At 42.4% G+C, this 14,210-nt stretch overlaps 1 protein-coding gene across 2 annotated transcripts in view; it reads right to left on the reverse strand.

Moving 5' to 3' along the window:
- Nucleotides 1-13,922, reverse strand: part of AGPAT5 (1-acylglycerol-3-phosphate O-acyltransferase 5) — a 60,599-nt gene extending 46,677 nt beyond the window's left edge. Inside the window, exon 1 of one of the 2 annotated variants that reach the window (XM_074581644.1) lies at nt 13,447-13,922. In XM_074581644.1, the coding sequence (XP_074437745.1) occupies nt 13,447-13,665 (219 nt within the window). In that variant the 5' untranslated portion in view covers nt 13,666-13,922. The remainder of the gene's footprint in view (nt 1-13,446) is intronic. The other variant, XM_074581645.1, reaches the window with a different exon arrangement.
- Nucleotides 13,923-14,210: the final 288 nt, after the last annotated feature.

Here is a 14,210-nt window from a genome sequence, read left to right on the forward strand (position 1 = left end):
GTTCTACCCATGTATCAGTTTGAAAGACTGAGAAGATAAATGTCCTGTCTGCCACAATGAAGCAAGAGAATAACCTAATTATTTGAATAGGTGCTGCTTTGTTTAAAAAAAAAAAAAAAAGGCACAAAGAAGTCAAGCAAAGAAAACAAGTTAAAAGGAAGAGCAACACTGAGCCAAAGTAAGCAGAGATTTGAGGGAAGATATTTAAAATGCAGTTTACAGTCTAACATTGCAAACATTACTTGGGTACAGAACATTAAAATGTGTGCTTTTAGCCATGTTTTGGTTGCTTCACAGCCCAGTTCACAATAACGGGTAATACAGTTACTGTTAATATGGGTCTTCCGCATCCGTTTACATAGCTGTCAAACTCAATTCAGTGAAGTCTCAAATAAAGGAAACCGGATGCTATGAGAGTCCCTGCTGTGGGAAGGCTGGTACCCAGCTTCCCTGGATGCCACACACCAAAGCTGCTCACACGCTCAGCAGGCACAAGATGCACCTCAGAGTGTTGTGGCCAGAGGAAGCTCTGGCTCACTGGCAGAAGGTCACAAGTCCTCCTGATGAGAGAATTTATTAATTCAGTGATAGGCTGATCTATGCATGCAAATGGGAGCTCCTGGGTGATCTGGTGACACCAGTTTCAGCTTCCCTAGCAGCCTCTGCTTCTTCCAGTGCAACATACTGAACCATGACTGTGCTAATGTGGTAGGTCACGTAGCAATGTAAAACAGTCCTGCACAGCAGTCACACCCGAATAACTCATAATTTGCGTAGGTTTTCACTGCAACAAGGTGGACACTCCCAATTTAGAGCGAGAGCTTTATTTCTTTCTTATGAAATCTGTATATATCAAAGAAAATTAAATAGATCATTTTAATCACATTCTAGCTGCCTCAGCTCAGTAAACAGGACCACGACAAAAATAACTCAAGAGGTAAAAGTAATCACACTATCAGAAGACCTGCTTGCAGGTCAACTGGAGACCACTTCAAACTCCTAGCAAACAGATTACCTTAATATGATAACTGGATATGGCTGACAATGGGAGCAGTTCAGGAGCTGACCTGCAAGCAGATCCGGTACTTCTGCTTCAGTGGCAATAAGGCAGCACAGATGGTTATTGGTAATAAAAACTCAGGCCATCTCATCTGATGTCCTATCACATGTCTACCAGCACACTCATCCTTGGTTCCTCAGACTTCTCAACCCTCCTTCCTTCTCTGCTCAAAGAAACTAGGTGTGAATGGCAGAATGGTGCTCCCTTCTTTGCTATTACTTCAACAAAAGTGGTGTGCACCAGGGCACTTTGCGGAGAAGGTGGAGCACTCTGATCAGGAAAAACATCAGCTTTAAGCACAGCCAATAGCAACTGGAAAGAAGGATAAAAGCAGTAGGTAATAGCAGGAGAACATTCCTTCCCTCTCCTAGAGGAGGAGAGGACAAACGGAACACTGAAGACATCAACACTTCACTTAAAAACAACCATACAGATTTCATATACTCAGCTGTGCTATCCTCACAACATGCACTTCTTTCCATTTCACTATTTTTTCTTGACTTTTATAACTGGGACCGCATGCTCTCTGGGACAAGAGCATCTTTGTTAATTGGGCACTATTACAACATGAGTGCTTATTAAAATAAACAGTATCCTAGGATGTATTTCTCATCTGTTTGTTAAAAAGCCTGGGTAATTTTGTGGTGAAAGGGTGGAGCTTGCATCAACAAACCACCAAAAGCAACTACCAGATACGGCATCTGAAAGTCAACACGTAACCCTGTGCAAGCTGACTTCTGCAGCATTGCTGCAGGCATCTTAAGGGAAGCAGTTTAAATTCTGTCTCAGTCTAAAAACCTGCCTGATGACACAACCAGTCCTTTGAGCTTCTAGTGAAAGTACCTCGGATCACAGAATAAGTTTATCCTGCTTGACAAGAAGCAGGCTCAAGCCAGGATGCAAATGGGGAACTTGTACTTGGTGCCGACAAATTTCTCAGGTTTTCAGATGTCCTACTGTAAGAATTTCAAATCTTTAGTTTTCTTCACAGAAGACAGAGAAGGACTTCTATTCGCATTTAACAGATATGGGTTTCTCTTGCCTACAGCAGAAGGAATAGGAATAGGACAGAAGGAGACAGGACTTTAACGTTTTAGTTTTTAGTTGCTTCACCTCTAGATTTAAAAAAAAAAAAAACAAGAAACCTTTAAGTATCATTTTTTTAAAAAATACCTTTAGGTCATATACAGGTTTTCGGTAATGGGCATATTATTGCTACACCTCATAACCTCTTTAGTTAAGGACACTCTGCTCAATACATAATTGCAAAAGTCTAAAGTCTGCTGCTGAGGGTCAGCATCAAACCATAAAATCACAATGCAATCCATTTTATTGAAGCAGAGAGTTCACTCAAATGTATTTTACTGGAGTTTGGTGAAGAAAACCATTACCAAGAGACTGAACTCTCTAGAATACTGAGAAGATTCCTATATGTAATTCATTTTAAAAAATTCATTAATTTGATTGAACCAGAAAGCAGCAAACTCAAAAAACCACAGTTACTACCATTTTATTTCCTGAACAGGACTGAAGGTTGTCCTGTCAGCACATGCTAAATATCATTTGAAAGTACTTTGTAGATTCAGGAGCTTTGCTTCTAGATTCTGATCAGGGCTATACATGTGTTGGGAACTTCGCTTTAAGCACACACACCTGATTTATGAAGTCTGTACATTTTTTCTTTCATACTATTTTTTAGTCCTATGGTCTAAATTGACAAACTGTTACAAGCTTGAGTGGTTATGCTTCATTCAATGGCACTAGCTACATGTATAGAAGTCTAGTTTTGATGCTGATGTAAAGGCTTTACAGTTTCTCAGCTGAATTCAGGATAATTTACCCCTCAATTAAGGGAAAACTCCTCTGAAACAATCAGAATCAATAAAATCTTAAAGGAAATGCAGTTACCTTGTGAGCTAATGAAAACATATATTAATATTGATAATAAATTTATAATATCTGTCAGTAAAAATACAGCTTTAGTCTTTTATTCTGTGCATATTTAACTACTTTTTGTATTTGAGCATAAAAAAGACTTGCAAACAGTCCTCTCCAAAGTCTCAGATGGTGATTTAGACTAGAACATTACAAACCACTTCATTCACACCAGTCTAACATTACCTAGATAGCGATGTGTATAGTTTCACAGCTTCTCATTCAGAGGGTGATTCAGGTGGTGATTATTGTTTAGAGAAGGGGCATGTGGTAGAGCAAAGAAGTTCTGGGAAACAGACATAAAAACTGGAACATCTTATCTGAGCAAAAGACTAATTTCACAGAAAATAAGTTTCCACAATACCAAGTATGTCGGGACAATTTCAGTTAAAATTTACATTTACTTAAACAACAGTCCCAGACCAGATTCAACAAAACCACTCCAGTGGTTACCCATGGCACATCAATCAGAAAGTGGAGCTCTTGGCTTCTGGGGGAGCTCAGTGCTGCAGAAGGGGATTCACAAAACCGGAGATACTGAGCCTAACAGCTTTGGAATTGCCAGAACCCATCCCACTGAAAGCAGATGCAGATCTTAAATCCCATCCCACCCTAATACATTGCTCACTGCTGTCAGAGGTACATCTATAAAGCATGATTCTCTCTTCTGAAAGCAAACTGCTAAATCATCTTTTTCAAAGAAGTGGTGGGGATATGTGTATATAAGAGAGAACTGAACTGATGCATCCTGTAAGGTGAGTTTTTGCTCTACTTCATTCAGTTAAAGAGAGGTACAATAATTTATTGTACCTCATAACAAACATTTGTTTGTTTGTTGGTTTGTTTAAACAGGAACAAAAGAGCTATAGCTTTTTTTTGAGGCCCCCAGTCCTGCCAGCACATGCTAAATATCATTTGAAAGTACTTTGTAGATTCAAGAGCTTTGCTTCTAGATTCTGATCAGGGCTATACATGTGTTGGGAACTTCGCTTTAAGCACACACAATTACTTCATTCCTGCCTGGACTTCTTAGCTATCTGAGGAACCTTAAAAAAAAAAAAAAGCATCTGTATAACGTAACTGTTTCAGTCTTGGTGACAGAAATAAAGCAGGATTAATCATGACAGAATTTTAAGACTTTGGCATCTAAATTCTAAATAAATCTGACTTTTCAGTACCTAAACCATTTACTTGATCTTTCTGAAAATTACTTGCTTTTGATTACAGTGCAGTTCTATGGCACAGACCATGAAGCGGCCCACAATTACAATCAGTGACCGCTTGGGTTAGAGCATCTAATTAACTTTTACCATAAATCACCAGCAATTACATTTTTTTTAATAAGTACTGCAGAGATTTCAAATATATATAGCAAATGTGAAAGGAGATTATTTATAAGGTGAGATTTCAAGAGGAAAAGTTTTTCTGAACATCTGGCATCTATCTTGGTATTACGCAAAACCTGAACATGCCTTCCAGTACAAGAGTGGAAGGAAGTATTCCACCTGTTTCATTAGGAGAGCAACGGTCTCCCTTATAATCCTTTGGCACCTCTTAAGATTTCTTCCCGCAGATTTTTGTAATTTCCTTAAAAGAAAGGAAAAAGCGACCCACATTTAATGTGGCTATTGTTTACTTTATTACTCTTCTGTAGTGGAAAATACATGCCTGTGTCCCATCCCATCCATCCCCTCAAAATAGCAGCTACAGTGCCTTGGTACATTAAGCACATTCTGGAAATGTTATTCTTTGTGCACCTCATACCAGTCAGAAGCAGGAAACTTCATGGCAGTTTGCAGTGTTCCTCTAGCTAGAGCTCTTTATAACGGAATCACAGAATCATATGGGTTGGAAGGGACCTTTAAAGGTCATCTAATCCAATCCCCCCTGCAATGAGCAGGGACATCTTCAACTAGATCAGGTTGCTTAGAGCCCCGTCCAACCTGACCTTGAATGCTTCCAGGGATGGCACATCTACCACCTCTCTGGGCAACCTCTTCCAGTGTTTCACCACCCTCATTGTATAATGTTTCTTCTATCAAGACTAAATCTTCTCTCTTTCAGTTTAAAGCCATTATCCCTTGTCCTGTAACAACAAGCCCTGCTAAAACGTTTGTCCCCATCTCTCCCGTAGGCCCCCTTTAAATACTTGGCCCTTGGAAGGCTGCAGTAAGGTCTCCCTGGGGCCTTCAGACTGAACAACCCCAACTCTCTCAGCCTGTCTTTGTAGGAGAGGTGCTCCAGCCCTCGGATCCTTTTTGGACCTCCTCTGGACCTGCACCAACAGGTCCATGTCTTTCCTGTGCTGAGGGCTCCAGAGCTGGATACAGTAGTCCAGGTTGCGTCTCACCAGAGCAGAGTAGAGGGGCAGAATCACCTCCCTCGACCTGCTGGCCACGCTTCTTTTGATGCAGCCCAGGATAGGGTTGGCTTTCTGGTCTGCGAGCACACATTGCCAGCTCATGTCCAGCTTTTCATCTACCAGCACCTCCAAGTCCTTCTCAGCAGGGCTACTTTCAATCCCTTCACCCCCCAAGCCTGTATTGATAGTGGGGGTTGGCCCAACCCAGGTGCAGAACCCTGCACTTGGCCTTGTTGAACCTCAGGAGTTTCACATGGGCCCACTTCTCCAGCCTCTCCAGGTCCCTCTGGATGGCATCCCATCCCTCAGGCATGTCAAGTGCACCACTCAGCTTGATGTCATCTGCAAACTTGGTGAGGGTGCACTCGATCATACTGTCTATGTCACTGAAGACAGGTTTTAAAAAAAAATTTTTGAAAGCTCCTCCACACATCATTTTCAGTAAGTATTTAGAATTCAAGCACTATGAACTTTCAAGATGAGGCAAGGGAATCATTACACAGCAAAAGGGAACATGCAGAGAGGTATCTGAGCTAGCTGCAACTCATCTGGCTCCACACCTGAACACAATAAACTTGAATCAGCCTCAAAAAATAGCCACTGTTAAAATCACTCCAATATCTGCACACCACCACAGCATGTGAACGAGCCAGTTCACCTGCAGCTCACTCGGGACTGTGCACTATGTTTGCTTACGCAAAAAGAAACGTGTGTCCTCAGATTCCCAACTGGCGTTAGAAAATGGGACAGGATAACTCTTCAAGTCCATCCATAAGTTCCAGGGGGAAAATTATTGCAACTACTACAATTCAAAGTCATCCAAAATAATTCTCTTTCTTCACATCTAGTTATGTGCTCAAATACAGATTCGACCAAATCATGGGTAGCTAATTTTTACATTTAAAAAGTCAAACTAGCATAAACTTTATGATTTCCTAGTCCCACACTGAGGTGAGGAGCTAGTTATAACAAGGAACATGACAAGTAATGTGTGACAGAACTGAAACGAACAAAAGAAGAAATTAATTTCCCTGTTTTTTTATCCCAAATCTCTTCATAGTATAAATTCAAATTGACAGAACAAAGATTAAAGAATATTTTTCCCCTGAGAAGATATGCTTCCTCATAATTGTAATGTCAAAATCCCTGACATCTGAGCCTACTTTATCTAACACAACTAAAACAGAAAAAAAGGATACCCTGTAAGCCTGAGGTAAATAGTTTGAAATAATTGGAGTCGAATGTTTAACTATGAATAGAATCTTCTCTTAGCAAGAACAGTGTCTGATGGTAGAGTACCAGGAGAAAAAACTTCTCAATTAACAATCATCCTTACATAAAGGATCTGGACGTATTATGTAAGCAGAAGGAAAGGGCATGGAAGAGCACTGTAAAACACCATGGCCCACTACCTACCAAAACACAGCTAAATGCAAAAAGAGGAAAGTGCATAAAACTCATGCAGGTTTAAAAAAAAAAAAACAACGTGGAATTTAAAAAAAATGTGATAAATACCATTTGTATTTTCAAATGTAACAAATTATACAAAATCAGGACAACTTGTATTAAGAACTGAATAGACTAAAAATCTTAAGATATTCAAATTAAAATATACTTAAACAGAAAATTTCAAAATCAAACCATGAAATTCTAAAGCTTACTGGCCAAATACGTGGAATCAGAACTTGTAAGTGCATTCAGACTTGCCCTTTGACTCCTTAGCTTTTCCTACTTGACAAATACTTGCTTTTTAGTATTTTTGTAAATATATGTAGCTAACTTTAAAATGTAAACGTACATATTAGTTTTAAATTGCAGACTGTATTAGATAAGGCTGATACAAAATTCAGATTCAGTTGTGACTTGCCAATTAGAAAACATATGCTAGGCAAATCTCCACACAAAGCTTCTCATTTATGAACCCAAACAGCAGTTTTGATTCAGGTAGCTGACACTTGATTTCTAAAACTGCCAACAGACCTCATTTTTAATGTATTTATTTTATTTTCCATATATTCAGAGGGAGGTGGGGGATGATCAGGATCAGCACTGAAAGCGCGCTAAAATTCTTTCCAGATTGCCCCGGAGCCAAGTCTGCAGCACACCAGAACTCTAGCTGATATCCCAACGAACCGTAGTCATGAAGGACTTAATTTTCACCTTCAGAACGACAGCCAAAGGCAGATAGAAAAAAAATTAAGACATATGCAAATATATCTTTTGCAATATCTATAAAAGAAAGCGCAAAGCTTACATACCTAATGTATCTATTTTTGCTGCCTCACACCACAGTTGAACGTAAGAGTCTAAAATTAGGCATCCATCTCATTTTGAAAGCCACATCCCTCAGGCTTAGCAGGTATCACTTAATTTCTGCTACAGTAACACGCAGGACTTTTTTTATACTATGAAAGATATATACATCTGGAGACAGCTGTGCACTGAAATCTCTAATGAGATGAGACAGGGTAAAGTGTCTTCATGGAACCAGTATCACAGCAGAAAATTTCACTGGGCTTCTTTCAGAAGTTTACCACACGGAAGTGATTCACTTCACTATGTTCTCCAGCTTCTTTTCAATCTTTGCACCGCGCCAATCCCCAAATTTCTATCAGTCCCTCACAACCTTTATTTCATTACTTCTACCATCACAAATAAATGACAAGCGATGATGATCTTAACCTCTCAACATGCCTCACAACAGCTCACGTAGTTTAGCAATGTGAGCAGGAATGAACTAGGAGAGCGCAAGCCCTCGGAGGCTGCTCAGCTACCACCTGAGCTTGCAGGTTTGTTTTGCCTGTATCTCTGCACCTTCCAGCTCAGCTCCCATACCATCACAGTCCTCACCCATTCCTGAGCTGCCAGACTGGGAGAAGAGCCCAGGGAACTCAAACGCAGGTTCATAAAACCAGGTTCATGCCAAAATGCAATTGCCAGCACTTTCTTACCAAACACAACTGGAGAAGGGTGAAAAGTGACATCTCCTTTTGACCTTCCAGTTATGGCACCTGCCCGAGAAACAGGTCCTCATCTCGAGGGGAGTCAGACCCTGTCACTCACATCTACCAACACACGGCAGTTAGAAGACAAACCTTCACCCTACCTTGATGAAGCCTGGTTATGATGCCTCCCCCACTGTGGAGAGGGAAGAACCAGGTTCCAAAAAGATAACAACCCACCTCACCAACAGCAACCAGAAGTACCTCCCTGATGTGAGTACCCTGCAAACTGGCCATCAGACTTGCGTTGCCTCTTTTGCTTCCCACCTCCACCTTGGGCCCTCCCAAATTACCTGTTGGATGGCTGAACAGCTTCAAAAGGGAAAGCAGGGAGTAAGTAAAGATAACCTCTTCTGGGAAGGCTTCTGTCCTGGGAACAGAGGTGGGCACAGACCTTGTAACCCTCACTTCCACTGCAACCTGGCCAATAGCTAGAAGACAGAGCATCCATCCCAAGCTCAGGCACCAAGCTCTCCTCATAGATTTCCTGGGAAGCCACTGGAAAGCATTGTCAAGAGTTCAGCAGCACGGTGTCTCCACAAAGTTTTAATTTGCTCTAATCCTAAGTAGTTTTCAACCTTGTTGAGACACAGCAAGTCCAAGCTTCAACACCATTCCAGAAAGCACACTGCATTGTTCAACAAGGATCTCTTGTATTTTCTAAATTAATTGTTAGAAACACTACAGCTCTGCTAAACAATACTGAGGTAGCATCCAATTCTCACAGCCTTTTCAGAGTCCTGCAATGACAATGAAAACCAGAATTTCATAATGCCTTTAATGAAAGCATGACTTCCAATTTCTCCTATTTAGTGGGAAGTGGGGGTAGGGAAGAGAGCTGACACAAGCACTGAACAAAACCCATGCATATTAATTCAGTCATGGATTTCATTCAGTTGTCAAAACCTTTCAGATGGAAAGCGATCCTTTAGGAAGCAGTCCGAGTGATGATTTCTTTATTATTTCTTCACAGCCACTCAATACAAAATATCAAACACAATTACAACGAAAAAAAAAGTTGAAGAACATTTAGTCCTCATCTGATTCGAAACATGTGCACAAACACAATAGGCATTAATTTCATCACCCTGACAGAAACTGGGATAAGATACTACGGGTCACAGTGAGATGACAGCATTCATCATATTGAATTACTAGTCCTTTCAGCCCTTCAAACGTCCTAATCACAGGCACATTTGCAGTCCCTCTGGTTTTCACATTCTATGGTAAGATGCAACCGTTTATTGTCTGTATGAAATGTAAGAGACCAGACTTCCCAAACACAGTAAAGACAAAAGCAGTAACACTACTACAGTTCACAGGCTACTTAATGATTTGGAAACTTGGGGCCAAATCAACTATTAGCACAAGCAAATGCAAGTCCTCCAAAGCGCCTGAATTGCACCTGTTTGTGTCAGTGACTGCTCTGGCTCATCGCTGATAAAATTAACATCTTTTGCTGTCTAAGACTTTCTACTCACTTTTCAGAGTTAAAGCATCTCATACACATTCTTCCTAGAAAAGAGTCCTGCAGCGCTTCTACAGCTTACAGCAGAGGGCCAAAGTAGGACCATTCTCTTGATGCCGCTTTCCAACAGACTGCAATTGATGGATTTTCGTTACTACGAATTTATAATCCTGGAGGTTGTTAAAGAGCTTTGTCCAGTTTACCTCATTTACAGGACTGGTGTGTTATGGGTTACTTTTCGCACTCTAAATAGTGGTTCTTCAATTTTCTCCAGCCAACTCTTTCATGATAAACAGCAAATGGGCTATTTTTGGCAATTCATTAACAGAATTTTAATGTTGTTGGAAAACCTAAGCTGATTCCATCTTAGCTCAAGTTCTGTTTGGCTTTGTAAAACAAATCATTTTGGTGGAAAAAGCTAGGTCTGACACAAAGTTTAAAAAGGGAAAGTATATTGACAGTATGAGAAAGTAAGAAGCTTTTGCAGTTACTTCATGAGTAACTCTCTAGAACATAAATATTCAGTAAACGTTCACAGCAGTTACAGCTCTGTAATTATTTTAGATCTCAAGTCAAATACTTAAGAGAAAGGCAACTATTAGTATTTCAAGATTTTCTGTCATGAAGATCAGGTTATCACCTCACTTAGTTACATTTCACAACTGAAAAGATAAAATGCCTTCCTAGCACGAACTAGAGTTTTTGTTTTAATAAACTTGGCTAAAATCATCCAAGTGAAGGAGAACAAAAATGAAGAAAAATCCATTTGTGCATACAGTTGTGAGGAGGAGACAGATTTAGATACTTGATGGACTAACAGCAGATGATACACAGAAACATCACCTCCGGACAGATAAATAAATAATAACTAAATATAAAAAAATAATCTACGCTTATGATCCAAACCAACTTTACTCTATTAAGACCCCATTCACATCACTGGGAATATCAGCAAAATTATTATTTTAAGATGAGACATCTCAAATATTCACAACTGCCTTAAAGTGTTATCGTATTGAAAAACCACAAATACTCTAAGCGTAATAAACCAAAGAATGCTAAACAGTACATAATGTTAAAGACATTTTACATAGGATAAGACGGCAGCAGTGCTAAGAAAACGTTACTTAAGGCTTTGATTCAGTAAGTCACTTAAGCATCTGTATAATCCTAATGATTTCAGTGAGACTACGCAACAAGTTCCAGTATTCTGATGGATGAGGTTGTTGGCCTCCCATTTCTCCAGTTACAAAAACTATCCCAACACACTTCAATCGATTGAATAAATTAATAGACCGGAAAGAGATGTTGAATTCCTCCCTCCCATGGCTATTATGAGGCCTTAATGCTGGTAAAGCCCTACAGATGCCTTTATGAAGCCATGCAAGTTACTATTCTTGCATTGTTTTTTGTGATTGATTAAGTTTAACGATGCTACACTTCTGCATCTAATTACATGCCAGCCATGTAAAAAAAACAGCCAATTCACAGTAGCTCTCAGGTTACCATCCCAATCTCAAACACTCAGGCATATGCTTAACTTTCCACGTGTGTTTCGAGTTAAACATGTTCAGTGTTCACAGGAGTAGATCTGAAAGGACACCCTGTTTCTCCTCTTTAAACAAATGGAGGATATCTTCCAGGTAAACGATTCATGAATTTTAAGGATTCTGCCTCTTACCTCTCCAAGTTTTTATTTACCTTTCAGTGTCAGTTACTATTTTACTTATGCTATGACATGCCACATCGGTTTTGTGGGCTCTTACTTGTTTCTGTTACCCTTTATTTCAGCTTTGCATATATCATCTCCTCTTATCATCTGTTGCTTACTGTGACAAGGCATCTCTATTTTAATATTGGCCTAAATGATGAGCTGTATTGCCTCCCATCTTTTTTTTTTTTTGTGTGTGTGTGTTATGAAGTTTTATCAGTGCCATAAAAGAAAACAAGAGGTCAAAAGATGATGGCTACCTTTTTGTTTCTTTTGGTTAGCATTTTCCTTTCTGGACCTCTATGTCACAGGCATTTTTTTGATAAAAAGTTCTTATCAAAAGTGGTTGCTACTCCATGCACACTATTTGTAGGAAATTTGAGTAATTTTTCTATTGCAATTTATAACTTCGTTTTCAGCTCTCATTCTTAGAATAGGCTGAATTAAACTATTTTACTGCTACCTTCAGCAGCAAATGACCAAGGTGAGTTACTACACATCAAGGTATCTGCATTAAAGATGCTGCATAAAAAAGGCAGCAGATAAAACAGGAAGTACTTAGTCTATGAACTACTGCTCTCTCTTCCCTTTTTTATCTTTTTTTTTTTTTAAACAGATATGTAAATCACAAGTTAACTAATTTGGACAAGACACATGGGTGAAGTTACATGACTTACAAACTGAATCAAAAACTAATTACCACTAAAAGAACATCTCACTTCCATTGTGTAGCCATTCTATCTACCCTGATGTCAAACTGTGTGATTCTTCTATCTTTAGCAGGCTTTGGGGATTTCCATAAGAGTCGGTACGAGGTGAGGCCTACAACTGCAGCTCCAGAGTGAAAATTAGGGGAGACCTAGCCTGGTTTTGAAATAAATGCTTCATAAGAGAGTGGACGAATGCTTTAGCTGTAAATATGAAGGGCTTATTTGTATCAGCTCTGTCACCTGCCAAACAACATGTAAACACTTGTTATTCTTTACTCTCAAGCACCTACAACTGACACTAACTTCAAATACACTTCTGTATATTCAGACAACTTTGAAAGTCAGGTTTAGGCACAGTAAGCACCTGTCATTTACGTAATTATTTTTTACATGTAGAATGAAAAGTCCCCTTATTTTATTTTTCAAATTACAGACAGATGTGTAACGTTTCAAACATTTAATGCTCCGTGAGATAGGTGAAGTATTATTATTTCAATGCAAATACCCCTCTGGTCACACAAGAGAGGCCTACAATTCCAACTTATTAACGCAAAACCTTGGGCTTCAGTTTCTGAATAATCACAGTCCACGACTGGTCCAAAACTTAAGGGCCAAAGACTGACAGGGGCTAGACTGCATGGAGATTGAGAAGCTGTAATAGAGGGTAAGGAACCTATTTATTAAAAACCTGTACATGTATTAAGTACAATTATAGTCGATTATGGCTTTCTTATCTGCTGCCAATTTAATACAACAGATGTGCCACAGAGGCTTCAAGTGTGCAAGAGGCGGCTGCCGCTCAAGTGCTGACAGAGCACGACCGCTGTCGCATCCCTTCCGCTTTTCCCAACCTGCAAAACGAACACAACACCAATTCTCCGTGAAAAGCACCACCAGAGCAACTTTGGCTGTGGAACCAGCCTGTCCTCTGCCGATCCGGACTCTCCCCCCCCAAACACACTCCCCGCCGGTACCGGGGGAAGGAAGGCCGCACACAGCCCGCACCTGCCGGGCGTCCCACATGGCGGCGGGCGGGCCCGGCGAGCCTGAGGAGAGGCAAAGCGGGGGCAGGCGCCGGCCGGGGAAGCCGCGGGGCCCCTGGGCCGACATCACCGACGGCTGCCGGCTCCCGGGGGGTAGGAGCGGGGGGACACGCCAGGCCGCAGCCCCCCTGCCCTGCCCTCCCCGCCCGGCTCACCTGCACGCCGGTGTAGTTCTCGAAGAAGAAGAGCACCATGCTCTGGTAGATGGTGTAGAGGCGATCGTCCACCTCGCGGTAGAAGCGGGCGGGCAGCAGGGCAGAGAGGAGGCGCCAAGCGCCCCAGGCCAGCACGTAGGTGGGCGCCGTGCCCATCATGACGGCGGCGGGCAGGACGTAGCGCATGGAGTAGGTGTGCAGCACCAGCGACAGCAGCATCTTCCCGCCGCTTCTGCCCCCCCGGCCTCACCGGGACACCCACATGGGCAGCGGCGCTCACACACAGCCCAGTCGCCCCGCCGACCGCATCGCCCGCCGCGCCGGCCAGACCCGCCAGGCGGGCGGGGAAGCAGCAGCAGCGGCAGCCAACGCCGGGAAGGAGGGAAGGCTCTCGGCTCACCGGCTCACGGCTCCCCCCGCGCCGCCTCCGCCACCATATTGCCCGGCCGGAGGAGGAGCGACGCCGGCAGGAAGGCGGCCCCTCGGCGGCTGCGGGGGGACTTCCGGGAGGGGCAGGCGGCGGCGCGGCTCCGCCCCCGCCGCGACCTGAGGGGACGGCCCCCACCACTGCTGCCACGGCTACCCTGGCAGGCCTGGCCGGCCGTGAGGGCTCCCTAGGAGCGGGCCCTGGGCCGTGTCACCGTCCCCCTCCCCCCCCACTCGGGCCCTGGCACGCAGGAGGGGCTGCAGCGGCCCTGCGGGGCGGGGGGTGCCGGGGCTGCTCCCTCACAGCCTTGCGGGGCGGGGGGTGCCGGGGCTGCTCC

This window comes from Larus michahellis, chromosome 3 (genome assembly GCF_964199755.1).
Source record: "Larus michahellis chromosome 3, bLarMic1.1, whole genome shotgun sequence".
In the NCBI taxonomy this organism is placed as follows: Eukaryota; Metazoa; Chordata; class Aves; order Charadriiformes; family Laridae; genus Larus; species Larus michahellis.